The sequence below is a fragment of the Rattus rattus genome, chromosome 8 (assembly GCF_011064425.1).
Source record: "Rattus rattus isolate New Zealand chromosome 8, Rrattus_CSIRO_v1, whole genome shotgun sequence".
NCBI lineage: Eukaryota > Metazoa > Chordata > Mammalia > Rodentia > Muridae > Rattus > Rattus rattus.
Window position 1 is genome coordinate 48948311 of NC_046161.1, and position 27128 is coordinate 48975438.

Sequence of the window (27128 nt, forward strand, 5' to 3'; positions counted from 1 at the left end):
ATTGAACCCAGGGCCTTCTGCATGTTAGACAAATGCTCTACCAACACAGCCAAGCCCTCAGCTACTCGCTTTCATAGTGGTACTTACGAACCTTAGGTTCTTATTCCTTTTAGGAATGGCAGGCCTGTGTTTTGTTTTGTTTCTCTCAGAAAAAGGGAAGCCTCTGGGGAATAAGACTTGCTTCTATTTTTTTTCTTTATTCTTTTTCTTTTTCCAAAAAGATTTATTTATATATGAGTCCTCTGTCTTTATGCACTCCAAAAGAGGGCATCAGGTCCTGTTATAGATGGTTGTGAGCCACCATATGGTTGCTGGGAATTGAACTCAGGACCTCTGGAAGAGTAGCCAGAGCTTTTAACCACTGAGCCATCTCTACAGCCCTTTACTCTTGTGGTTTTGTTTTATATCTTAGAACACTTCCACGAAAGGTACTCTTCAACACAAGCCTACATTAACATTCTTCAACATGGGCTCCCAGCCAAGATTTCAGTGACTTTACAAAAAGTTTTTTTTTTTTTTTTTTTTTTTTTTTTAGAGACATTCTCACACCATAGCTCAGACTAGCTTAGAAATCAGGGTAATCTTCCTACCTCAGGCTCCCACGTACAATCTCAGCAACCTTCATTTCTAAAAACTTAAAAAGTGTCATTTTGTATTTTCTTCTATTTTCTCTCTCTCTCTCTCTATATATATATACATATATATATATATATGGTTATAGTTTTATATTATTATATGGTTATTGGCATTCCTTTTGCTAGGCTGGCAGGACACACAGTTACCTGTTTGGGCTGCACAATAGTTTGCTTTGATTTCACATATCAAGGGCTGGCAACCAATTACTCTTACCTTACCCATGGTCAGATTCAGCAGTGGCTTCAATCATGGTCCACAGAATGGCAGGCACTCATATTTACCATGCTTTTTATCTCTCTAATAAACCAATAATCAAACAGGCTTGGTCAATGTAATTAAACTATACCTTGGCTGAACATGGGAGACCTCAGGTCTTAACCATTAAGGTCATTCTAAGATTCGGGAAGGCTGAAAGAACTTTTAGTCTCACCCCTACTAGACCTGAGACTTTACCTCACCTTGGGGATGTGAAAAGGTAAACAGTGGCTCTAGAGCCTTGTGGATTTGGTCTTAAAATTCTGCTGTGCTTTTTGAGCTGAGGATGAATCAGGTATGGTTGTGTATACCTGTGATGAGGCAGAAAGACTGAAAGTCTTTATATATCATGGGTACGCTGCTGCCCATGATCCTGTATATGACCCTGCTGCTGCCCATGATCCTGTATATGACCCTGCTGCTGCCCATGATCCTGTATATGACCCTGCTGCTGCCCATGATCCTGTATATGACCCTGCTGCTGCCCATGATCCTGTATATGACTCTACATCCATGTACATGTAAGTGACCCTAAAGAAACTCACTGGATTATGAAAGAGAGGGAAGAAAATAGGAGAGAGACTTGTTGGAATGATTTCAGAGGAAGTAGGAGGTGGATAAGAGAGGTATATATCCCATACATGTACAAAGTTGTTGAAAAATAAATTAAAAACAAATGACACTATAATTTTCATCTGTGTGTTAACATCTCGTAGCATACCTTTATGTGAGTATTCTGTACTTTTTACCCATGCTCCTTTGGCAAGCATTGAAATTGTCTCAAATGTTGTTATAAGCAGCAATCTAGTGCTCACCCTGTACAAATGTTCATATGCACCTAGAGCCACAGGTGACATCACCGGGACGCTCAGTACAAGTCATTCCAGTGGCTCATGTGGTGATGTCAGTTTATGGGCTTTGCCATTATAAAGCATAAACGTTGTAAGTAAATATTCTTAAAAACTTGATTGCATGAGTTTTCATGAACTTTGTGACAGAGAATGCTGTGACGCAACCTCAGGTTCTCACCTGATGAACTGTAGCATGAGGAGACAGTGACGCAAGCTCCAATTAATGAACATTCTGCAAAAACAACCGAATGCTTTGAAACAAATACCAACAGCACCAAGGAAAATAGGCAGCTAAGAGACTATCCTAAGTACAGACTAGACAGGATCAGATTTTAGGTGGAAAAAAGTCTCTAGATAAACAATATTATCTAGGCCTGGTAGCACGTACACCAGTACTTGGGAGGTTGAGGCAGGTGGATTGCTGCAAGTTTGAAGGTAGTTTGGGCTTTTAGGGATCCTCAAGACCCTCAAGACCAAGTTCTCAGCAAAAAAAAGGGGATTTATTTGTCCTCGAGGGAGAGAGGACAGAGATAGAGGACAAAGACAGGAGACAGAGGATGAGGGAGAAGGGGAAGGGAACAAGGGAACGAGAGAAAGAGGGGGAAAGGGGCATTTGTATGTGGGGGCAGGGAGCAAAGGACTGCCTCTGGACAGAGGGCAGACAGACATGCCTTGTAGGCAAATGGCAGTTTATAAAGGTAAAACGGGAACCATGTTAAGATGAGGTTTCAAATTTAATTGGGCATGTTAACTGGCTTGGCCACAGGGGGCTTCTGACTTCAATACTTAAATAGCTGGATCTTTGTTGTCAGCCTCAGGAGGAGGAAGTGGCCATATTAGGGAACAGACTGGTTGCTAGCTTTCGGAGTGTAATCTGACAGTGTTTAGCAAGACAGAGGGAATGGAGAAGGGCAGGGCCTGCCACAGCCATGTTTGCCCCACTTGGGCAGGCTAGAGTCCCTTCGGGGTTATATGGTGAATTCAGATGAGCAGGGGACTACTCAGCAAGACTGTATCTCAAAACAAACAAACAAGATAAAGATAAAACAATTGAAACAATTGGCAAAAAATTAAATTTGGTTGTAAATAATGCCAATGTTTGATTATAGAATGTTAATAAGGCTGATTCTTCAAATGCATAAAGTATAAATATTAATAGTACCAACTCGGGCTGGAGCAATGGCTCAGTGGTTAAGAGCACTGATTGCTCTTCCTAGAGGTCCTGAGTTCAATTCCCAGCAACCACATGGTGACTCACAATTATCGTTAATGGGATCCGATGCCCTCTTCTGGTGTGTCTGAAGACAGCGACAGTGTATAAAGTAAGTAAAATCTTAAAAAAAATAGTGCCAACGCTAAATTTCTTGAATTTGATTGTTGTAGTGTGGTTGTATGAGAGACTGTCCTGGGGGCTGGAGAGATGGCTCAGCAATTAAGACCACTTATGCACTTGTAGAGGACCTCAGCTCAATCCCCACGACCACAACAAATTTTCAAACTAAATGGTGAAAACCATGAGATCTGAGAGATAGGCTGGCCATTAAAGATGATTCAACACCATCTTCTGGCCTCCTTGGGTACCTGCACACACATGACATATACTAACATTAAGATGCACACATAAATCTTTAAAGCGTAAAAAACAAACAAACAAAAAAACGAGTCTTGAAAGAGGGGGTAAGGGTTAGCCCACAGTGCACGGAAGTGTTCCAAGAGAAAAGGAACTGAGATATTCCAGAAGTACTAGGCAATTCAGCCTTGTGAGCATAGAATTTATACATGAGCTCTTGCTTCTATCTGAAAGCATTTCAAATCCAGAGTCAGTTTCTTTGAATGTGAGTTTGGTTACTGTGTCCTTCTTAGTTTGTTTCAATTTCATGGAAATGATTACCTAGAGACTTTTTGAGGAGATTGTTACAGTTGTCAAGAACAGGGTGGTAAGGGGGAAATAACTAGGAAGTAAGGAGATCAAATGGACTTCTATCAACAGGAATGAAGAGAGGAGTCAAGGACGGCATGCCTGTGTGTGCTTTGGCAGTGGCATTTGCGGTCCAGGTGAAACCAAAGAACTCCCTGGCTTGGCTGATGGTGGTTGTGGTGATTGTTCTGGAGAGGTTTTGCATATGAGATGCCTGTGGTAACAAGCATTAGGACATATTCCTCTAAGCTTAGGAGAAGGGTTTGAGTTATAGGTTAGGGAGCATCAGCATATGAACGGATAACTGGAGCCAATAGAGAGGTGAAGTGAGCTGGAGAAATGAAATCTGGTGCAAAACCTACATCATGAGATAGTTAATGCCAGTACACTTAACATCTGAGTAGAGAAAGGCCCTGGCAGAGACTGAGATGCAGCAAGCTTAGAGGCGGAAGTACAGAACAGTTTTGGATTTATGGAGGTTGATGGAGTATGTCTTAACTTACTAAGCTAACAGCTAAGCAAGGTCTGGGAAACGTATTGGCAAACGTATGCATACCTTTATCAAAGGCATTTTTGGAAGCGGTAACCAGTCTGGGAAGGAATAGGAGTTGGAAAGAGAAGGGCAAACCAGACAACGAACCAGACAACTAACTGCAAAGAGTCCGCTCACCAAAAGACAGAAGCAGACAGGGAACAACACATAAGGACTCTCCTTGACGGGGGCAAGGGACTTAAGACACCATCACCATCATTTCTCCTGGGAAAAGAGAGATTGAAGTTACAGGAAAATATGGAAATTTTAATTCATTCAGTAAGTTGATTGTCCATGCCCATGTATCCCCTGAATCCGGCCTTGCTCTCTTGAGAATGCGCGAGTGGGCACCTCTCGCTTAACACAAGGCTTTACCATGCAGGGAGAACTCGAGTCTCAATCCTGACTCTTTCCTCCAAAAGACACCCTGCAGTCATCGCTGGACCTCAAAACCTCCTTGAATACTCCTGGGCTACAACAAAGTAACGGAACCCATGGCGTCCCGTCGTCAAAGTTACTACCGCTCAGGGCTCCGCCCCCCACCCTCAGTCTGGAGAACAACGGAGAATGCGCAGCGTCCCGCCTACCAGCTGGCTCCGCCCCTCTCTTTCTTTGTTTCGCCTGCCCGAAGATCTCGCGAGAGTTAGACGGCAAATCCCGCGAGCGCGGACCCCGGGCCAGCTCTGCGGCTCTCGCGGTGTCTGCGCGAGACTGCTTCCTTCCTCCTTCCCCCTGCCAGTCCGCCGGTCTTCCTCCCTATCTTCCCGGCCCGGCCTCCCCCTCCTTCCCCCGCCGGCCCCCTCCCCGCCGGGATAATATGGTCTCCGGCGATGGACTCCCCAAGTGCAGGTCAGTTCCCGGCCGCCGCCTTAGCGTTGGCGGCTGGAGGAGTGCGCTGCTGTACGCCGTGGCGCTTGCTTTGCTTTTCTTACGGTCACCCGGGGGGCAGCCGGGGCCTCAGGGCTGGGTCGTTCTCTCCCCTCGGGGCGGAGGCCGCAAAAGCCGGGCCTCCCCTCCGGCGTCCCGCTCTTCAGCCGGGCGCTTATTCCGCCACTGGCCAGGGCCCGCTGCTTGTTGTCTGCAGCCTCCAGGCCCCCGGGAGTAACTCCTGGGGCAGGGACAAGCCCACGTCTTTCTCTCCCCGCTCCCCTTTTGTGAGCATTGAGGGTTGGAAGACCCGGGTCCCTTGTTTAGGTTTCACTCTGCTGGCTGTTCATTGCACTGCTGTCTCTCCCTCTTTCTTTCCTCCTGGAAGTGGAGGGGCTGTCGAGGCCGAACGTTAGCCAGTTCCCAGATTATTTATTGCCGTCTCCTCCCCCACCCACCTCCCTCCACAAAAGAAAACACTATCCATTCCGAATGGACTGTTTTCTGGTTTTGGAAGTAGGTCTTAGCAATATTTAAGTGTCTCGCCCATCCATGTAATGAGTCCGCATAATGAATTTTTTTTTCTACCCCAAGGTTGCCTTCACCCTTTCCCTCAACACTGAGAGTGGGGCATATTCAATTAGTGCATAACCACTAAGGGTATGTCTCTTAAGAGAATGTGATGTGCCAAAATTATCGAGATATTTTGATGGTCGCTTTAAAAAAACATCTTTAGTGTTCTAACTATTGTTAGATTGTTAATTGCTTTTTGAAAACCTCCAACAATGGTTTTCTCAAAGCATTCTCTCTGTACTTAAGCAATGTTCAGGGCATGATTTCTGAATGCTTGTACATCATTTAAAGCATTCTTATTGTCTCTTTGCAGACATTTAACATATTTTTAAGATTGAAAAGCCACTAGGTGGGCATGGCTATAATCCCAGCATTAAGGTGACAGAGAAAGGATGGTTTGCCTATACTTGGAGGCTCTCCTGGTTGCCCAGCGAGGTCCATTCTGGGTTACAGTGGCACACCCTGTCTCAACAGACAGGGTAGTAAGTTATCTTACTAGTTTCTACTTGACAAGTGTCACAGTTTTAGATCGTACTCTTGCAGTATGATGGAGTAGTCTGTGTCTGAGATATGGAATAGCCAGCACCTCCATCACTGCCGCCGTAGTTCAAGTGCCTCCAAGCTACTGTGGCTCAGAGCTGCCCTACTGAGTAGTGCAAATACTCAACCTTTCCATCAGCACACAGTTCTCCTGAGCAAGATTTTGGGTGTTTTCTCTTTGAATAAAGTTCTTGGTAACTGTATTTAATGTACTTAGTGCATTTAATTTAATGTATTTAATGGAAGGTGTTTGTTCTTTTTCTTCTTCAGGATACACCTTTGAGTACCTTATTGAAACATTAAATGGCAGTTCACAGAAGAAGTTCTTCAATGTACCTAAACTTGGAGGCACCAAGTATGGTAATGTTGCTCTTTTCATTTTTCATGGGCTTTAGTTTCTAGTAGCTAATGCATTGAGGTGAGCTGAAGGTATTTTACAACTTATTTCCACCATGTGGCAACAGGGACACCTTGCCTTGTTTCATGTTTACAAATCTTCCTTTGGGACTTCTCATTGAGGAAAATAGAAACCATGATTTGATTTCTCCTTTAAAACTTTTAGTTAATTAGATGGTACACTCCCCCACCCCCAAACTCTAAGGCTAATCTTATTTTTAAAAGAAAGCATAATATTCTATCATGACTTAATGTGTGTGTTAACTTTTTCAATGGTCAGTGCCTACGGTTATTGTTTCTTTTTTTGTTTTTTTCAGGACAGGGTTTTTCTGTAGAACATGACTGTCTGTCACTCACTCTGTAGACCAGGCTAGCCTCAAACTCAAAAGATCCATCTGCTTCTGCCTCCCAAGTGCTGAGATCAAAGGCATGGACCCCTACTGCCCAGAGCCTCTGACTATTCTTGATCATCTTTACATAGCATCATCAGCTCAGCCCACTGGTTCACATTGTCCTTCTCTTCTAGGTGTGATTCTCTGACACTTTGGTAAACATTTTCACATTCCTAATTGGGGTCAAACCTTTCATCGGGTTCTCAGAACAATGAACATGGCTTACCTCTTGGCCATGGGATGGATGCAGTCTTAATTTTGATAAAGTTTTCTTTTGTTTTGAGAGATGGTCTCGTAAGTGGCCCAGGGTGGCCTTGAACTTTCTGTCATTCCTTTCTCAGCCTCCTAAGTGTTGGAATTGAAAGGAGGCCGCCCCAAGCTCAGCTTTTGATTTAGTTGACAGTTGAGCAACTTTTCTAACCAGACCAAAGAACAGAAAACCTGTTTGAAAGAACCTGCTGATGAACTTTCTTGTCAAAGCTTTTATGAAAAAAATTCATGACCAGCCTTCTCCAGTTTGGAGAGAGGTTTTCTTCATTCCTGTTTTATTGGTCCTTTATAAATACTACAGATTTTTAGGAATTTAAATCTTCATGTATAGTGAGTCTGTGTGCATTGTGAGACAGTGTAGGTATTTTTTAATGTCTTAGAATTAGATTGCTCTTCAAAAGTAACTATTCCCTAGAACAGCAGCAGCAGCTTTTTACCTTCCATTGCACTGATTTGTATTGATAAGACAGCATGGGTATTTCCTTATACTTTATGTCTTTTATTGATTTTATCCCATAAGTAATGATGATTTTATATTGGTTTTAGAAAATTGTTTACCAAAAAAGGGACAGGGAATGGCTCAGTAGGTAAAGTGCTTGCCATATAGCACGTGAACAAGTTCAGACCTGCAGCACTCACGTGAAGCTCAGCATAGTCACGTGTATCTGTGATTCCAGCTCTCCACAGGCCGAGCCAGGCAGGACCATGTCTCATTTGCCACCTGCCCAGCCATTCTAGTCAGAACAGCAATGCTTTCTGGGTGAGAGACCCTATCTTTCTGAGGTAAAGAGCAATAGTGAAAACACCAGCATTGATCTCTGTGTACACACATGCATATTATTCATTCATACATACATATATATGTATACATATGTATCAAATATATATATATTTTATACATGCAATAGGTTTTTCATAAACTCTTTTCTTTTAAACAAAACCTGATTCTATTTACTTTTCTGTTGCTATAAGATACCATGACCAAGACAACTTACAGAAAATGTTTATTTGAGGCTTACAGTTTCAGAAGTTTAGACTCCATAACCATCATGGGAGAGAGCTTAGCAGCATGCTGCCGGGCAGGCTGCATAGTGTCAGTGCAGTAGCAGAGAAGCTCACATCTTGAGACGCAGCCACAATTCAGAAAAGGGCAGTGGGGTTGGCTCCAGTCTTTTGAAACTTGGAAACTTGTCCTTAGTGACATACCACCTCCAACAAGGCCACAACTATTAGTTCTTCCAAACAATTCTACTGACTAGGGACCAAGTATTAAGGTATAGGTTCCTATTGGGGAGGCCAGTCTCATTTAAGCCACCACTCTGGACTCAAGGGATGTTTTGGTTTATTTATTTTGTTTTTTGTTTTTGGTTTTTGTTTTGGTTTTTTTTTTTAGATACTCACGTGTAGCTGAGCTTATTCTGGAACTCACTATGTAGCCCAGGCTGGCCTCAAAGTTCTGGTTTTCCTGCCTCCATTTCCCAAGTACTGAGATTACAGGTGTGTGTGTCACCACACGTGATTCAGGCAGTGCTAGGGTCAAACCCAGAGCCTCTTGCTTGCTAAGCGAGTACTTTACCAACTAACTTACATCTTTATCCATGTAAAAGTTTTTTAAAATCTAATATGAATGATTAAAAAAAACCATATATAGGGATATTTTTTTGTACTTGAAAATAAATAATTTCTATAGATAGTTTATGGAGATGACATATAAACACAGAATTAGGGAGTCGAGCAATTGTAACATGAAAGGAGATGATCAATAATATAAAAGTTAATTTATCTCTGATGGAAGATATGCTGTTATGCACCTCTTTTTAAAAAGATCTATTTATTATATACACAGTGTCCTGCATATATATCTGCATGTCAGAAGAGGGCACCAGATCTCATTACAGATGGTTGTGAGCCACCATGTGGTTGCTGGGAATTGAACTCAGGACCTCTGGAAGAGCAGTCAGTGCTCTCAACCTCTGAGCTATCTCTCCATCCCTGTTATGCACATCTTTATGGAACATTTTCTTAGAATTACCAGTGTTAAATTTATTATAACCATAAGCAAAATACTTTTAAAATCAGCTTTAGGTTTCTTTCTTTCTTTTTTTTTTTTTCCTGGAGCTGAGGACCGAACCCAGGGCCTCACGCTTGCTAGGCAAGTGCTCTACCTCTGAGCTAAATCCCCAACCCCTTAGGTTTCTTGGTAAAGAAAAAAAGGTAGACTTGGTTGAGAAGGGATAATAAGTAAGACAGCCTGTATCATCTGCTTTGCTAACCTAATGCCCTTCATAGTGCTTAGATGAGATGTAACAAATTAATTTCTGTGCCCCTTCCCCCTTTGTAGTGCCATTTTGCCTTATTATAAAAAATTATTTATTTTTGTAGACAGAGGCCTCTCCACATAGCCATAGTTGTCCTATAACTTACTATGTGGACCACAGTAACCTCAATCACAAATGAGCCTGCCTCTGTCCATTGTATTTTTTGCTTCTTCAATTTATATTTGGGGTATGGAAGTGGGCACTGCTGAAACATTAGCTATATTTTGATCAGACACGATTTCCTCTTTGGTACCTTTTAGTATACTGACTAGAAACTTAGATCTTTGTGACTGTCTTCTCTGAGTTTAAGAATACTCATAATCCCAAGGCAGAGAACAGTCTCTGTTGCTTGTAATAGAGCCTTCTTTCTGAAGCAGTTGAACTGCCATTGGACAAAGGGTATGTGGGTGGCAGTTAACCTCAAGATAGTTACAGAGAGCAGCCTTATAGAAGAAGCATGAGTGAAGTTATTAGTAGTGGGATGACAGGGGAGAGACCAGCTAGTATAGCGTATTTTTTAACTAGTATGAAGCCTCAGGCCTTTTATTTTGGTCATCTCATTATCTTTTCTTTTTTCCTTCCTGATTGCTTACTTTCTTAACTATAGTAAATAGAAATATAGCCAGCACTGTATTCATACCTACCTTGTTAGCCAGGCGTGGTAGCACATGTATGTAAGTGTCAAGAGATCATAGATTCCAGGCCAACCTGAACTACATAGATTCTGTCTCCAAATAACAAGGGGGTGAGGATAACAAGTTAGGTGGTAGAACGTGTACAAAGCCCTGGATTGGATTCCCAAGACTAGAAAAAAAAACCAAACAAAAAAACCAAAATGAAAACCAGCCCTTACATTGCGTTCTCTGAAAGGAATCTGTACTTAACATTTTAGTAGAGTGTTTTGTGGTTTCTAAGAATTTCAAACAAGATATGACCTTCACAGATAAAATAGAAAATCACTTTTTGTTTCGTTTTAGTTTTTGAGACAGAGGTAGGTAGGGGTGTGTGTGTGTGTGTGTGTGTGTGTGTGTGTGTGTGTGTGTGTGTCTGTCTAACAGAATCCTGGCTATCCTGGAACTCTGTATATCAGGCTGCCCTTGAACTCATAGAGATTCTCTTGCCTGTGCCTGGAATTAAAGGCATGAACATCATGCCTAGTGAAAAGTACATTTTTATAGACAGTGTATAAAGCATGAATATTACAATGTGTATTGCTTTGTGACCTTTTTTCACTTAATATATTATGCACATCTTTCCATGTCATTCAATACAAGTATTCCTGCTATCTGAATCTGCCTGGTTTCTAAGTCAAGGAGTGTGAGTTCCAGTAGAAAGGGCTAGATGTACTTTGCTACAGCTTTTCATGGTTACACAATAAAGTTATTATTTGCTTTCTCAGGGCCTTAACACGTTAGGCCAATGTGATATCATTGGTACATACACACACACAACACATACTTTTAATTCAAGCTATTAATACATAGTATTGTTACATTGAAGTTGTGCGGTTTTTTCCACCTCCATCACACTTATTTTCATACTCCTAGTATATGCTGTCCCAGTCTCTACTGTGGACTATAAAGAACAGATACTTTGCTAGAAAGTGATACTATGTTTTCCAGTTATGGAAAGAAAGCAGAGGAAAAATATATTCTTCTCAAAACCAGTCAGAGCCAGAGGCTGTTTGCAATTTGAAGGCTGCCTGGTCTTGTTATTTCTGTTTTTTACTGTACCTGAGCCTTTCTCTGTATAACTCAATGTACTGACTTTGAATAATTCCCAGTATGACCACTGGACTGTTCTTTGTGTGTTATAAATGGCTTGCCATCTAGCTAAAGTATCTCTGGGTGACTTTGTCACCATTGCTTTAACCGGATTTGCCAATTTTCCTTTACTGATCCAGTTATCCTGCTGGAAAGATATGTATTCTCTAATCTCGTATATTCCGTGGACTCTGGAAAGGATTGTGAGTTGGGTAAGCAGTGAAACAGTTTATCTACAGTATGTATACATAGTACATATGTTTGTAAAGATTACCTAATGCAATTCTGTAGATATCAGGTACAATTCTGCATTTAACTTGTATATTATATTCAAGAATTTGACTTTAGTTTTGTTTTCATTTTCTGTTTCTGACTAGACTCTTAGATTATAAAAATGTGACACTTAATAGCTCAGCCAAAGTAGAATTTATTGTGTTGGTATACAACTCCCAGGCTAGTTAAATCTTGTCTCTTAAGAAAATAAGAGAGTGGGCCAGTACTGACAGTGTTCTTTGTTTTTTCTCCCAGGGACTTCATAGTTCTCTCCTCTCCACTCAGATCACTTGACTGAAGACAAGCCGTCTCTGTTGCTTACTTTGTAAATAGCTCCAAATCCCAAATAAGAAACCTCAGTTTCTAGCTCAGGTTTTTATTTTGATGTTTTATTCCTTCCTGGGATGATTCTTATTCAGCCCAGGCGAGGCTTGAACTCCTTATTAGCTGAAGACAGCTTTGAACTTCTGATCTTCCTGCCTCTACTTTTTTTTTTTTTTTTTTTTGGTTCTTTTTTCGGAGCTGGGGGCCAAACCCAGGGCCTGGCAAGCGCTCTACCACTGAGCTAAATCTCCAACCCCTCCGCCTCTACTTCTTGAGTGCAGGGATTATAGGCATGCTATTTATGTGGTTCTGGAGAGCAAGCCCAAGATGTATGCATCCTAGGCAAGCGATTTGGAGAAAAAAAAATAGGACTTAGCATGTAACAGCTCCAGGAATATCCCACCTTACAGCTGAGCCATAACCTCAACTCTTTATTGGCCAGTCTTGTTGCAGCCATTTAGCCTTGCTCTTGTCCTGGGAATCTGGGAGTCACAACATGAGGAACTGTATTAAGGGGTTTCAGTATTAGGATGGTTGAGAATCACTGTGGTAGACTGTAGTCCACCCTCTGGAGAACATAACCAAGCAGTCAGTAGTCAGTGATGTGGATGTATAACCAGGAATCTTTCTATGCCTACTCAGTTCCTGACTATTGACACAGAGACTTTTTATTTTGAAGCTTTTGACCTTATAGCTAGGCATTGTTTGCCCCAGCTCTTAACTCAGTTATCCCATTTATACTAGTCTAAGTTCTTCCATGTGACTGGTTAGTTACTTCTTCCTTCCTTCCCAGCTGCTTCTTCCTCCATGTCCAGCTGGTTGACTTTTCCCTAGTCTGACTCCTTTTCAGAGTTCCTTTCTCTAGGAGTCCCACCTTACTATTTATTCTGCATTTTGCTATAGGCCAGAGGCTTTTTCTTTTAACCAATCGGAAAGTGATGGAGAACACTGTTTACAAAATACAAAGGCAGAAGATGCTTAACAATAACAAAATCTGGTTGTGATCATTTCTGCTGGTTCAGAAATCCGCATTTGACTAATACGAGGATACTCTTTACATAGCGCACAAACACATTACTCCAACATGGATGTGCTTTAGGAAAGCAGGTGCTGGTGTAGGCAAGAGTCCTTTCAGAGTTCATGTGCCATGTTGGGATTTGGAGAAAAAAATAGGACTTAGCATGTAACATCTCCAGGAATATTCCAGGTAGAGTCTAGGCTCTAGCATAGGAACAAGAGGCTTTCTGTGTAGCAGTGTCTTAGTCCAGGAGCTGGCACTGTATTGAGGCTCTTCAGTGACACTGAGGCACCAGTTCCTATTTCAAGAAGACATGGTGAAATTGACAACTGTGTTTTTGTTTAAAAATATATTTTGAAGATCTTCGTCTTAGTATTCTATTGCTATTAAGAGACACCACGACCAAAGCAGCTGTTATAAAAGAAAACATTTAATTGTGGACTGGCTTACGGTTTCAGAGGTTTAGTTCATTATCATGGCAGGGAGCACGGCAGCATGTAGGCAGATATATGTTGCTAAGAGTTATATGTCCTGATCTGGAGAGAGGGAGGGAGGGAGGGACGGATGGACGAACAGACAGACAGACAGACACTGACTAGGCCTGACATGGGCTTTTGAAATCTTAAATCTCACCCTCAGTGACAGTTCCTTCAACAAGGCCATACTCCTAATCCTTCTAATCTTTTCAAATAATACCACTACGTAGTGACTAAGCATTCAATTACGTGAGCCTGGGGGCGGAGGGATCATTCTTAACAGACTATCACAATAGGTGTGAATCACTTTAATTATGACATCTTAAAGATGAATAACTGTAGTGACCAGACAGTGTAGCACTAGATGATTAGTAGCTATGCTTATTTTGTTGTTATTGTTGCTTTTGAAATGGGGTCTCAATGTGGAGTTCTGGTTATCCTGAGACTCACTCTATAGACCAGGCTGGCCTTAAACTCAGGAGCTCTGCATACCTCCCAAGTGCTGGAACTAAAAGCATGTGCCATTATGCCTGGCACTTACTTTGTGTTTGAGAAATGTCTGCTGAATGAATGCTCACATTTGAATAGCCATGTTTTGTGAGTTGGTTCAAGTGAAAACTTGAAAAAAAGCAACTTCATTTAGCTTGCAACTCTAATAGTATCACTGTTTTTCCCCAAGCAATTATTGTACTTTTTCTTAAGTTTATTTTTAATTAGTTTATAAGTAGCATGATTCCTTACAGCTTTTTCATCCATTAGTCATTGTGCTTTGGTGTCAAGTAGTGAGGCTGTATATGCACTTTGTCTCACAGAATTAGAAGGATTTCAGCAGCTAAGTTTTAAGAAATCAAACTCTGCTTCAATGATAATCTTACATGAAACTGGTCTTTTATGTGATAAGTCATATATATATATATATATATATATATATATATATATATTTGGCGCCATTGCCTTGAGTCCTCAAAGCACTCAGTTTTGGCTTTTGTTCTATTGCTGTTTGGGGGTGGGGGCCTCTCACTCTGGTTTAGGCTAGCTTTGAACTCAAGGAAATTCTTGAGTTTCAAAAGTGTTGGTATGATAGGCATGAGCTAGCCTATCACTAGTCTAGCTTCACTGTTGGTTTTAAGCCATTTTGGGGAGAGAAGGGGCAGAGGCACGCAAAATGTCTCAGTTAAAGTACCTGCTGTCAAGCCTAATGACCTGAGATTGATCCCTGGGTTCCATATAGTACATGGAGAGAACCAGTTCCTGCAAGTTGTCTCCTTACCTCCATGATCATACTGGGGCACATGCATTACACACACACACACACACACCAACAATACATTTTTTTTAAAAAAAAATCACTGGAAAGGTCAAAATGTTAACAAGGAAAAAAACACAAGTGTCTCTGTTGACCTCAGGTTTTTTGAAAGGTTTTCAGAATCTCAGGAGTCCTGAGACCACATTTTGAAAGCACTAGTGAAGATCAGGCGTGCAGGTGGTGGTTTGGACTCTAAGTGGTGATAGTAAGCAAAAAAGATGTGACAAGAACACTGCTTCAAGTCAGGGTATGGTGGTTCACACCATTGATCTTAGCATTCAAGAGACAGAACCAGGTGAATCTCTGTGAGTTGGTCTATAAATCCTGGTCTATAAATAGAGTTCCAGGACAGTCAGGGCTGTTATACAGAGAAACCCTGTCTTGAAACCAAAAAGAAAAGAACAATGCTTCTTTTTAAAACTCCTTGTACTGGGAATTGAACCTAAGACCTTGACATGCTAGACAAGCACACACCAAACTTTTACTTCTACCCCTCCTTCATTTTTTATTTTGAGTTAGACTCTCAATAAGTTGACCACACTGGCCTTGAACTCAACTCTAGCCTGGACAGGCCTTAAATTTGTGATCTTGCCTCAGCCTCTTGCGTAGTTGGGTTCACAGACTTGTGCCCCAGCCCAGCTGTGGTGCTGTATTGATATAGATGTCTGAAGAGCTGATAGTGATTACAGCAGAGGTAGCAGCAAGGAGCCAGCACATAGTGTAATCACTTGAGTGGGAACTTAAGAGTGGTTTTCAGGAGGCAACTAGGCATGTAGTTCTGAAGCTTAGAAGACCAATCTGGTCTGCAGAAAATATTTTAGGATTATTGGTGGAGTTGAATGGGTTAGATCTCCACACAGGAGTATGTATATAAGGTGGTTAGATAGGCATGATCGAAGCCACAGGAGCACCTAGGACCTCTAGGGGAGGGCCCTAATGGGTGAGACATAAGCCTAAATAAGAACTGCTAAATATAAAGATTGGTTAAGAAGTTGATTACATCTGTATGAGTTTCCTAACAGGTTGATGTCGAATAGGACTGCATAATACCTGTAATGCAGGCTGGTTGTGTGAAACTGACATCTAATGGAACCTGAATCTTTAAAATGGGTTGTAAGCATGTCTACTCTTTGCTCTAAAGCGGTGGTTCTCAATCTTCCTAATGTCTTAGCCTTTAATACAGTTTCTCATTCTATGGTGATCCCCAACCATAAAGTTTTTTTGTTGCTACTTCATAACTATAATTTTGCCACTATTATGAATTGTAAATAATTTTAGAGATAGGCTTGCTAAAGTGCTCATGACCTACAGGTTGAGAACCACTGCTTTCAAGGCCAGTCACTTACAGCCATCTTCATGAGCATAGTTTAAAACAGAGAACTAGTACCTCTTGGCAAATCATTTAGAAGGCATAGGAAACTGTCTTTAAATGACTTGCTAGGGAGAAAATTGCAGAGAGCTGTTGTGTAAGTGTAGAAAAGGAGTTCAAGAAGGAAATTGTTAACTTTGTTGACTTGCTGAGAAGCTATTAGAACTCTTAACTAGGGGTAATAGATGTGATGTCAAAGACAAAAATGAGTATTAGGGCGAATATGGAGATACAGAAACTGCATTCATTTCTTACGGGAATGTAAAAGGATACTACCATTTTGGAAGCTAGTTGGACTGTTTCTTAAAATGTTAGGGGATTGGGAATGTAGCTTAGTGGTAACCTGTTTGCTTAGCACATACAAGTCCCAGGTTTCAACCCTCCTTAGCACCAGTAAATGAATGAACAAATGGTTAAGCATAAATTTATCATATGACCTAGTTATTATCTATACATGGTATTCTTTTTAAATATATTTATGTTTTTGGCCATTATTTTATGTATTTGGGTATTTTGCCTACATGTTTGTCTGTGCACCATGGTGCCTGTGAAGGCCAGAGGAGGCTGTTGGTTCCCTTGAAGTTGGAATCACAGATGGTCATGAGTTACAAACTGTGGGTGCTAGGAATTGAACTCAGTACTTTTAACTGCCAAGCTCCGTACATAGTATTTTTATCTATCTATCCAAGAAAAATCAAAGTGTGTTCACAGAGCTAAAAAATTATATGACTTAAATATCCTCTAATGGTAAACTGAAGCACAATTTGGTATGTAATGTAATCTAATAGAAGGAATGTTATGTATGTTAAAGATACATAATATAGTAGGGATGAACTTTAAAAGCAAGTTCAATGAAAAGAAAGCCAGACACAAAAGGTATTTTTGTATTATTCCATCTGTCTAGAAAAGAGGAAGAATAGAAATACTCATAAAGTTTCTGGGGTCGGAGAGGAAGGTGTGAGAATTAACACTAAATGGGCATGAGGAAAGCTATTGAGTTTATGAAACTGTTCTAAAACTCATTTATGATGCTAATTGTAAAACCTGTCATATTTACTAAAAAAAATACTAATTGCTCACTTGAAAAGGGTAAAGAATATAAGATACAGAAAATGTCTCAATTTAATTATTTTGTTTAAATTAGCAATTCTTGAATTAGAGAAGTGATGCAGACCAACTGAAAATGTTGAAAAACTAAGTGTTTTGTGACTTTCCTAGGGAAACTTGAATAAATACCTCTTCACTTCAGATAGGGTACCACAACAGGCCAACGAGACAGTTCTACCCCAGCCACATTCGGTGAACCAGGGGGTTATTTGAGTTACTTACAGGGACATGGGGTGCTCATGAAAGTTGCTATAGAAAAGTCTCTCCTAGCAATTGTTTACTGCTTATTGGAAGGGTCTTGTGACTTTTGTAAGTTTAGTTCCCCTCCCAAGTCTTCTGAACCTCCCACCTCTTTCCAGGAGAGAATGTGTCTTTTAATGTGAAGGATACAGCAATATACTTTTATCTCTTCCTCCTGCTCTTACATTCTTTCCAGTCCTTCTGTAGCAATACTTCCTGGTCTTGGGTGGAGATGGAGGGTGTAATGTGGATGTCTCATTTTCTCCTATTTATAGCTTAGCATTGAGCCACTATGCTATAGGAATAAGTCACTTACCCTTGGCAGTTTGACTGGTTGAGTCTCTTCAGTAACCATCACCCGTTACAAAAAATTTAAAAGGACTCCCTCTGTAACTGACAGAAATAGTAAATACAAACGTCTAGGAAGCAGCTTACAGGCATACAACATCTGCTTTTAAAATGGTAGCTTTCCCACCAGGGCATATGGCCTCTGCAGCCACAGGTCCTGACTTAAAGACCAAACATGGGCCCTTGCTTATGAAATGGGCTTTAAATCAAATCAGAAATCAGTGACAGTCAGTGCCACTGTTTATTAGCAAAATGTTCATTGTACAGTGGTCAGGGTCCATATCCAAGCAGGTATGTCAGTGACAGTTTCATTCATTTCTAGCATGTAACCAATAGCTGTGGTAATAGTTTTTATGGCTTGGGCCTGGCTGACTAGCAGCTTATAGGGAAGTAACCTGCCCCTGATATATTTGTAAATAATAATGGTTTCTGGACATTGTCCCTGCAGCCTCCAATCCACATAAGGTTTCTTCAAACTCTTTAACTGATGATTTTTACTGTTCTTCCCAATGTTTTTCCAAAACTGTAAGATACTTAGCATTGTGTAATTTTGTGTGTGTGTGTGTATGTATGTATATATGTATACACATATAGATATGTATGCATGTATATGTATGTGTGTATATATACATTTTCCTAATTATGTGCACAATTTTATCAGGTCCAGAGAGCTGAACATCACACGCTGCCACTCAGAAGTCCAGTCCCTTCTGGCTATCCTTTCTTTATTGCTTTCAGAGACTTATGCATGAGACTGATGTATTATAGTTTATTATCTTTCATGGTTTATATTAGTAAATCCACTGGGGACTGATTTTCCTTATTGTCTTAATTTGGGTTTTATTGCTGTGGAGAGACACCCTGACCATGGCAACTTTTATAAAGGAAAGCATTTAATTGGGGCTGGCTTACAGTTTCAGAGGTTAGTCCATTATCATGGACTAAATATGGGAAATACAACAGTGTCCAGGCAGACATGGTGCTCGAGAAGGAGCTGAGAGTTCTACATCTTGATCTGAAGGCAGCAGTAGACTATGTGCCATCCTGGGTATATCTTTTTTTTTTTTTCTTTTTTTCAGAACTGGGGACCGAACCCAGGGCCTTGCGCTTGCTAGGCAAGCGCTCTACCACTGAGCTAAATCCCCAACCATCCTGGGTATATCTTGAGCATAGGAGGCCTCAAAGCCCACCCCTCAGGGACATACTTACTTCAACAAGGCCACACCTCCTCCAATAAGACCATACCTCCTAATAGTGATACTCCCCATGGGCCAAGCCTTCACGCACTTAAGTCTGTGGAGGCCAAACCATTCAAACTACCACATTTATACCTCAGACTATGCAGCTTCTGTTTCAAGAAGAGATGAGTAGTTTTATTACTCAGCTTCTTTGCCTCTGGCACTCACGATGCCATCAACATCCATGTTCCACAGCTTTACAATCTGTGAGCAATTCTTTTGTTTGCTTAAAAAGTCTTTCTTAACCCCTGAGCCATCCCTCCAGCTCCCAAAAAGTCTTTCTAATTCAAGGCAGTTCACAGGCTAAGTATTCCCTGGTTATCACAATTTCCTTTACTGGGCCATTAGTAAGACCACTGTCTGCACATTGAATCATGGATTTTCCTTCCTCTACTATAAAGGTCAAACCTGGGGGGGGGTATCTTCTATTAATTTCTGTTTTATTCTCTTCCTCCTCACTGACAGATTGGTTCTTCCCATGGGTTCCACATCTTTGGATCCCAGAAAGGGTTCTTTGTAGAACAGATCTTAATCATATTCTACTTCACTTAGGCTTCTTGCCCACTAGAAGAAATGGCACACCGTCCATCTCATCTTCTATCCCTCCCACCCCACCCCACCCCACACACACATACCTTTTCCATCTTCTTGTCAAGTCTGGCTAATGTGAAGAATATTATCTGTATATCCTTTTTCTAGTTAAACTTCTAGTTAAAATAGTAAATGGTCAAGTTCTTTTATGGCAGACAGTTGAACTTGAGGTGCAAAAGGCCCTATAATAATTCCTGCAACAATCTGCTTTTGATCCCATCTCAATCTGAGCTATTTTCAGGGACTGCAATATATTTTGTAATTGATCAGCCATTTGAGGTCATCCCATAACATGTAGAGAAAGCTAGCTATCTTAGACCCTTCACTGGGTGTGCCTCAGGCTCAGCCTGCTTTGCTTCGCTTGCATCTCTCATCAACCAGTAGATCAAGCTTGGTGAGAATCTCATAAGCTTCCTAGTTCTTTCTAGCCTCATTTCCCTTCAAGGAGGTAGGGTCTCAACTTGGAGATAACATCAGGATTTAACATCAGGATTGGTGTTTTAGACAGGATATCCTTTCTCAGTTTCCTGTTTTCTATGCCCTTACCCATAATCAGTATGTCTGGTCTCCAGCGATGGGATAATCAAGTAATCTGTCATTTTCCCTACACCCCTTTTTCTTAACAGCATTGCATCTAGACTTCATCTTCTACTCCAGTTGAATGAGAACTGGTTACACTGTCACTATCAGCCAGTGTCTTCAGTCTCTTTACCCTTCCACCATTGTTGGAAGCTACTGTCTAGTTTTCATATTTTTTGTTTATATTTGTTTTATAGAACATGCCTTTCACAGGCTTCTTAAGAAAGGAAGATACCAGAGGAATAAAATGAATGTATATAAATGTATATAAATTTTGACTGAAAATAATTTTGACTTGGAATTTTGAAGCTATGCTACATAGGTGTCCAGCCTCTACTGTACCCTCTAAGAAAGCTCTAGGTGGTCCAGGTGCTTGGTCTGCTTACTCCATAACCAAACTTCTGTATGCACTTCATACTGTTCAAAATTATGTAGATTTGGCTCCTTCCTCCTGGTTCTTGTGGATTATAAACATTGCATTTTTGTTTAGTTTTGTTTTTTTTTTCCAAGGCAGGGTTTCTCTTTATAGCCAGGTTATCTTGAAACTCACTCTGTAGACCAGGCTGGCCTCACAGAAGCCTGCCTCTGCCTCCCAGGTACAGGGATTAAAAGCATGTGCCATCATGCCTAGCCCAACATTGCAATTTAAAAAAAGTATCTATGTATTTATTTCATGTATATGGTGGTATTTGAGTGAGTAATGTCTCAGTACTTGAACACTTGGTTTCCAGTTTTACCATTAGGGAAGTGGTGCAGAATTGCTGGAGGAAGTGTCACTGAGTCTTGATTGACAGGATGAGAGGGCGTCACCCTCCTTCCAGGTCACTTTGAGTGGTACCTGCTTTTTAAGGTGTAACAGGTGTTCTAATTTTATTCTGCTGCTTTGACAACTACTGTGCCTGAAAGTAACTTAGGGAAGGAAAGGCATTCTTTCTTTTTTTTTTTTTTTTTTTTTTTTTTTTTCTGGAGCTGAGGACCCGGGCCCAGGGCCTTTAGCTTGCCTACCACTGAGCTAAATCCCCAACCCCGGCATTATTTCTTATTCGGATTCCAGGTCACAGTCCATAGTTTAGGATGGGAACTCAAGCAGGAGCTTGAAGCAAAAGCTGTGGAGGAACGCAGCTTTCTGCCATGCACGCTGGCTTACTTTCTTCTCCACCCAAGACTGACTGACCACAGTGGGCTGGACCTTCCTATACCAATCAATAATCCAGACAGTCCCCAATATGTGTACCCACTGGGTTAATTTGATCTAGGCAATACCTCAGCTGATTATCCCAGACTGTCGGGTTCATAGTTGAAACTACCTGGGACAATTGGGTTGTCTTCATTATTGTATTCATTGATACGCCATGCTTCTCAATATGTACTTATACTGGGGGTTTTGCTGTTGTACTTTTTACAGTGTGTAGACATGGCTTCTTGTTTATATTAATATTTTATCTTGAATCAGATATTCTGCCTTACTCAATACGGGTCCTATTGGAAGCTGCTGTACGAAATTGTGATGGATTTTTAATGAAAAAGGAAGATGTTATAAACATTTTGGACTGGAAAACCAAACAAAGCAATGTTGAAGTGCCCTTTTTCCCCGCCCGTGTTGTTCTTCAAGATTTCACGTGAGTGACAGCATCATTTTACATTACTTGGATTGACAGTGCATTAGTCTCTAACTTGTTGGCCTTGTTCCCACATGTGGAATCCCCAGTATGGGGATTCATTACAGTATTCTGAAAGACCGACCCTTCTGGTTATTTATAGGATATTTACTGGAAGTGTGAATCTTAAAATAATGTTGGAAGAGAGCACCCCCTTATCCACTCATACTCATTCAAGCCTAGCTTATGTGCTACTGATCATTAATGTGTGGTGTTTCCAATATGTTGCTGCTTAATGCATATGTTACTATTCTGTAATCAGTAGTGTGTTCTATTTGCCCTCTATCCTTGGTACGAAGAACATTGAAGTCATTTGGTACATGTTTGTTTGTATCTCTCTCTCTCTCTCTCTCTCTCTCTCTCTCTCTCTCTCTCTCTCTCCCCCCCTCCTCTCTAATGCATGAATGTAAAATGGCAAAGGCTATTATGAATAGCTTTTTGAGATAACTGCAAGGACTGTGGGGGAAGGACCTATAGGAGGGAATTGCACAGCCAATTCTGGTGTTCGTTTATACCTCCAAAAGTCATCTCTTCTGTTGTTTTTAGCAGTTCTTCTGAACACTGAAGTTCTTGGATAATATTCAGTGTTAATTCTTACTAAACCAGGGTACATCTAACTTTATATCATTATCAAAATAAATGCAAACAAAAAAGAGATAGTTTTTTTTTTTAATGGAAACAAATGAGTATTAAGCAATTAGACCCATAATTTGACTGTTCTTTATTTTTTAGTGGAATACCGGCAATGGTGGATTTTGCTGCTATGAGGGAGGCAGTGAAAACTCTTGGAGGTGATCCTAAGAAAGTCCACCCTGCCTGTCCGACAGATCTCACAGTTGACCACTCTTTACAGATTGACTTCAGTAAATGGTACTGCAATACAGACATGTTTAAAAATAGTAGCCCTAATTAACTGGAAGTGGGTAGTATGGAGGTAGGGAATGCCCCAGAGTAAAGACAGATGCTCAGAACTGACTAGTACATTAAAGAAAAACCAGAGGAGCTCATGGCTTGGTGTAATTTTCTATACTTATTCTGAGTTTTGCTCCTTTCTTATCTGTGTATTTCTGTTACCATGTTTGATAGAAGTAGGCTTATATAAACCAGGCTACCCTCAGACCGCCTCTTCCTCCCTGGGGCTGGGATTATAGGCATGCATGCACACCATCACGACCAGCTTCAGTTTCATTTTTATTTTTAATTTCCTTAACCTCTGAGAGCAAATCTAACAATTTGTCTCTAACTACTTATTGGGCTCTTCTTCCACTGACAAAGGGCAGACTAGAGTAGCTTTCTGGTTTCTGTCATTTGTCTTCTTTTTACATTCCTTAGAGTAGTGGGATGATGCTGGAATTTATCCTAACTCTTGAGATAGTCAACACCGTGTATTATCTATGTTCTTAATTATGTGGGAAAAAAAGTGTTGTGTACTTTCTCAGAGTTTTTCACATTGATGTAGAGCATGTAAAACAGTTATGCCAGGTATAACTTTAGTCACAGCACTCAGGAGTCAGACACAGGGTGGATCTGAGTTCAAGACCAGTCTGCTCTACATAAAGAGTTCAGGCCAGCTAAGGCTACATAGTGAGATTCTGTCTCAAAAACTTAAAATACTTATCAGACTTGTCTTTCCTTCTTTTGTATGTCAAATTAAAAGAAATTCATATTTGCTCTTCCTCTTTTTACCTTATTTGGGGTGGCAGAGAGGTGTGGTGGCAGAGAGGTGTGTGAGATGGGGTATTTAGGATTATGTTTTTACTCTCATGAGATGCTTGAGAGAGTTGAGACAGTATCCCATTGTGTGGCCAGGGTTAACCTGTTCCTGTCAGTCCTCCTGCCTTCTAAGCACTGGGATTACAGGGTTTGTCACTCTACTACTTTATGAGGTTTGAACATCATTCACTTCCAGACAGTATTGATGATGTGAACTTTTTTTAAATTAAGGTTTTTGTCACTTGTAAATTATTACTTTGTTTCCTTTTTGAAATAATAGTGCAATACAGAATGCACCAAATCCTGGAGGTGGTGACCTACAGAAAGCGGGAAAGCTCTCTCCACTTAAAGTACAGCCTAAGAAGCTTCCATGTCGAGGCCAGACTACCTGCCGGGGATCGTGTGATTCTGGAGAACTAAGCCGAAACTCAGGAACATTTTCTTCGCAGATTGAGAATACGCCTGTCCTGTGTCCCTTTCATTTGCAACCAGTGCCTGAGTATGACATTGTTAATAGTTGTAGTATTTTTCAGTTAAGAAAGTGACATTTCTCCTGATTATTGTTGTATTACCTTCACAACTTAGATTCCAATTTGCTTTCTATATTCAGGCTGGCCTGGAACACTAGACAGTTTCCTGCCTCAGCCTTCCAGGTGTTGTCATTAGAAACGTGTGCCACCATTTTTGCCTGCTATAAAGTTGCAAAGTTTTACTTTTACTCAATTATCAGCTTTTTAAATAATTTAGAAAACAGAGCTGGAGAGATGGTTTAATAGTTAAGAGCACTTCTTCCTCTTGCAGAGGACTGCGATTTGATTTCCAGAATCTATGGTAGCTCACAACCATTTCCTCTGCAGGTTCCTGAATGCTTGTGGTGCACAGACATGATATTCATGTACATACACGTAAAATTAAATAAAAACTTGTAGAAAACAAATATACATTTGGTTTAAGAAGTATTAAAACATTTAAAGTTGCTAAGAAAAATACACATGTGCATGATAAATGTCAAATGATACAGTAATTTTGTCTGTCTTTGAATTGGATCTTTGAAGTTCTATTTCTAAAATCTTTGCATAGTATTTGTATAAAACTTTAGGTTATAGTGATAACCTATGCCCTTCCTAGGGATTAAGTATACCCTGACAATTTTGTTGTATAGTTCCAACAGTTTTATATAATAACTCCTTATTCTTAATAACCATTTTTCCTGATTATTAGGGGTGTGCTGACACAGAGCAGCATATATATTTATCTATATATCTATGTCTATATATCTCTATGTATAAAGTAACATTCTGATAATGCTCACTGACTCAGAATGATTAAGAAAACATTTATTTCATATATAATATGCATTTACCTACATGAGTTTAAATGCCCCATGTACATGCAGGACCCCTCAGAAGCCAGAATAGGGTGCCAGATTCCCTAGAACTGTAGTTTCAGATGGTTGGGAAATGCCCTATCGGTGCTGGGAAATGAACCTGCGACCATTACAAGAGCAGTATGTTATCCAGCCTCACAAATTACTGATTTTTAAAAGTTGTCTCTTTATAACTTCAGAATAAAGTGTTTACTATGGCACTTTTATTTCTAAAGATGCAACATAGTACATTTAAACTCAATTTAAGTCTTAATTTCTGAATATTATTTTATAGTTTTTGCTTGTGTGCAAATAATCTTACTGTTTGTAATTGCATCAGGAAAGTGTTAATTATACATTTGAAGAAGAAGAAGAAATGGAAGAGTTAGGTAATTGGAAGTTTACCATTTGGCCCCTGATGTCAGTCTAATTTGAAATCATGCTATAATCTAATACACAAAAGACATTTTTGTAGCACCAAGTACTGTGAACTAATAGGAATGACTTTAGAATGATTCCCTAAGGATGGAGTAAAACCTCTACAATACGCTGTGGCTACAAAAGTCCAGTTGGCTGTGAATTATTGAAATAAGCCTTGCTTTTTAAAAAGTTCTCAAAGAATAACAATTTTTAGAACTCAGGGTACATACAATAATTAACTTTTATTGATAATTCTAGAAAAGTCACCACCTGTTAGTTGAAGTAAACAACTTAGGCAGTTTTAAATCATAAATTCCTGTAAGCTGCATTTATAACCCATATGATCTACTAAACACGAAACATGTTCAGTGAGTTGAATAAAAGACTTTGTGGAAAGATCTCTTTAAACTATAAGGCAATATTCATGTGTCAATGGTGTTCTTTCCTTTCGTTTTAAGTGGCACAAGAACCAAAGGGCAAAGAGTGTGCACACTTCCACTGATGAAACTCACTCCTATTTCCTTCCAGCACAGTTTAGTTATCTCCATCGTGGTCTGACTGGCTTCCCACAGCAGTCTGAGCACTCGTGTGGATGCTGTCTTGTTTATTCTCAGTAAAATAATAGTTCTGTATCTGTCTCGCATGCTTTGTAAAGTAGAAAGAGGTTTCTTAATGAGAAAGAAAATAATTCTGAAAAAAAAATAACCTGAGAAATTATTAGAGTTTTTTTAATGTTGATAGTAAAGATTTAGATGCAAGGCAATTGATTTTTTTTTTTAAATAATACATATATCTAATACCAGCTTTTCATCCTTTTAGACCTGAGACGGTGTTAAAAAATCAAGAAGTAGAATTTGGCAGAAATCGAGAGAGGCTTCAATTTTTCAAGGTATAAATGATTTGGGGAATTTTTGATGAATGTTTATAAAATACTGATTCTGTACAGTTTTTAGATTTAGACTTGTCATTAGCAAAAGCTTTCTGGTCATGGACTTTCTTGTACCATAATATTGGAAAGCTCATATTTGGCATATTTAAACAATAATAGCTGTATTTTATGTGAGCCATGGATAATCTTGTTCATCGGCTTGAATTTTAGAGCACAGTTTCTGTCCTACAGCTTGATAAATAGTTGAGAATGACCTTGAGCTGATTTTTCCTGCCTCTGTCTTCCTTACTGCTGGGATTATAGGTAATACACCTATGCCCAGCTTAATTTGGGATTTAATGTTCTTTTTTTTTTTTTTTTTCTTTTCTTTTTTTTTTCTGGAGCTGGGGACCGAACCCAGGGCCTTGCGCTCACTAGGCAAGCGCTCTACCGCTGAGCTAAATCCCCAATCCCCGGGATTTAATGTTCTTAATAATGCATAGGCTCAATATCTGTATCCTTTTAGTATTTGTTATAAACTTGGAGTTGACCCTATTATACAGTTGGCTAACATTTTAGTGTCAATATTTATTTGTATCTTGATTATGAATACAGAGTTACACAATGCTCTAATAACATTGTGCCTCTTCAATCCAAACAAAATACAGTGGAGCTCAGGAGCTTTTAAGAATGTGGCAGTCATCCCTCCTGGAACTGGAATGGCTCATCAAGTGAACTTAGAACATTTGTCGAGAGTAGTGTTTGAAGAAGCTGACCTGCTCTTCCCAGACAGCGTAATTGGCACAGATTCTCATATAACCATGGTGAATGGATTGGGAATTCTTGGGTGGGGTAAGTAAGTATATTTTGTTTCTTTTTAAGAAGAGATACCAAAAACATTACCGGGACAGAGAGCCTTTTTG

The 27128-nt window shown here is 40.2% G+C and overlaps 1 protein-coding gene across 1 annotated transcript in view; it reads left to right on the forward strand.

The window, feature by feature from the left end:
* The first annotated feature begins 4878 nt into the window (after window positions 1-4878).
* Ireb2 (iron responsive element binding protein 2) overlaps window positions 4879-27128 on the forward strand; it is a 46862-nt gene continuing 24612 nt past the window's right edge. The window contains exons 1-7 of the mRNA XM_032911381.1: window positions 4879-5041; window positions 6443-6532; window positions 21634-21799; window positions 22571-22708; window positions 23832-24050; window positions 26157-26226; window positions 26874-27057. Of these exons, the coding sequence (XP_032767272.1) occupies window positions 5023-5041; window positions 6443-6532; window positions 21634-21799; window positions 22571-22708; window positions 23832-24050; window positions 26157-26226; window positions 26874-27057 (886 nt within the window). The 5' untranslated portion in view covers window positions 4879-5022. The remainder of the gene's footprint in view (window positions 5042-6442; window positions 6533-21633; window positions 21800-22570; window positions 22709-23831; window positions 24051-26156; window positions 26227-26873; window positions 27058-27128) is intronic.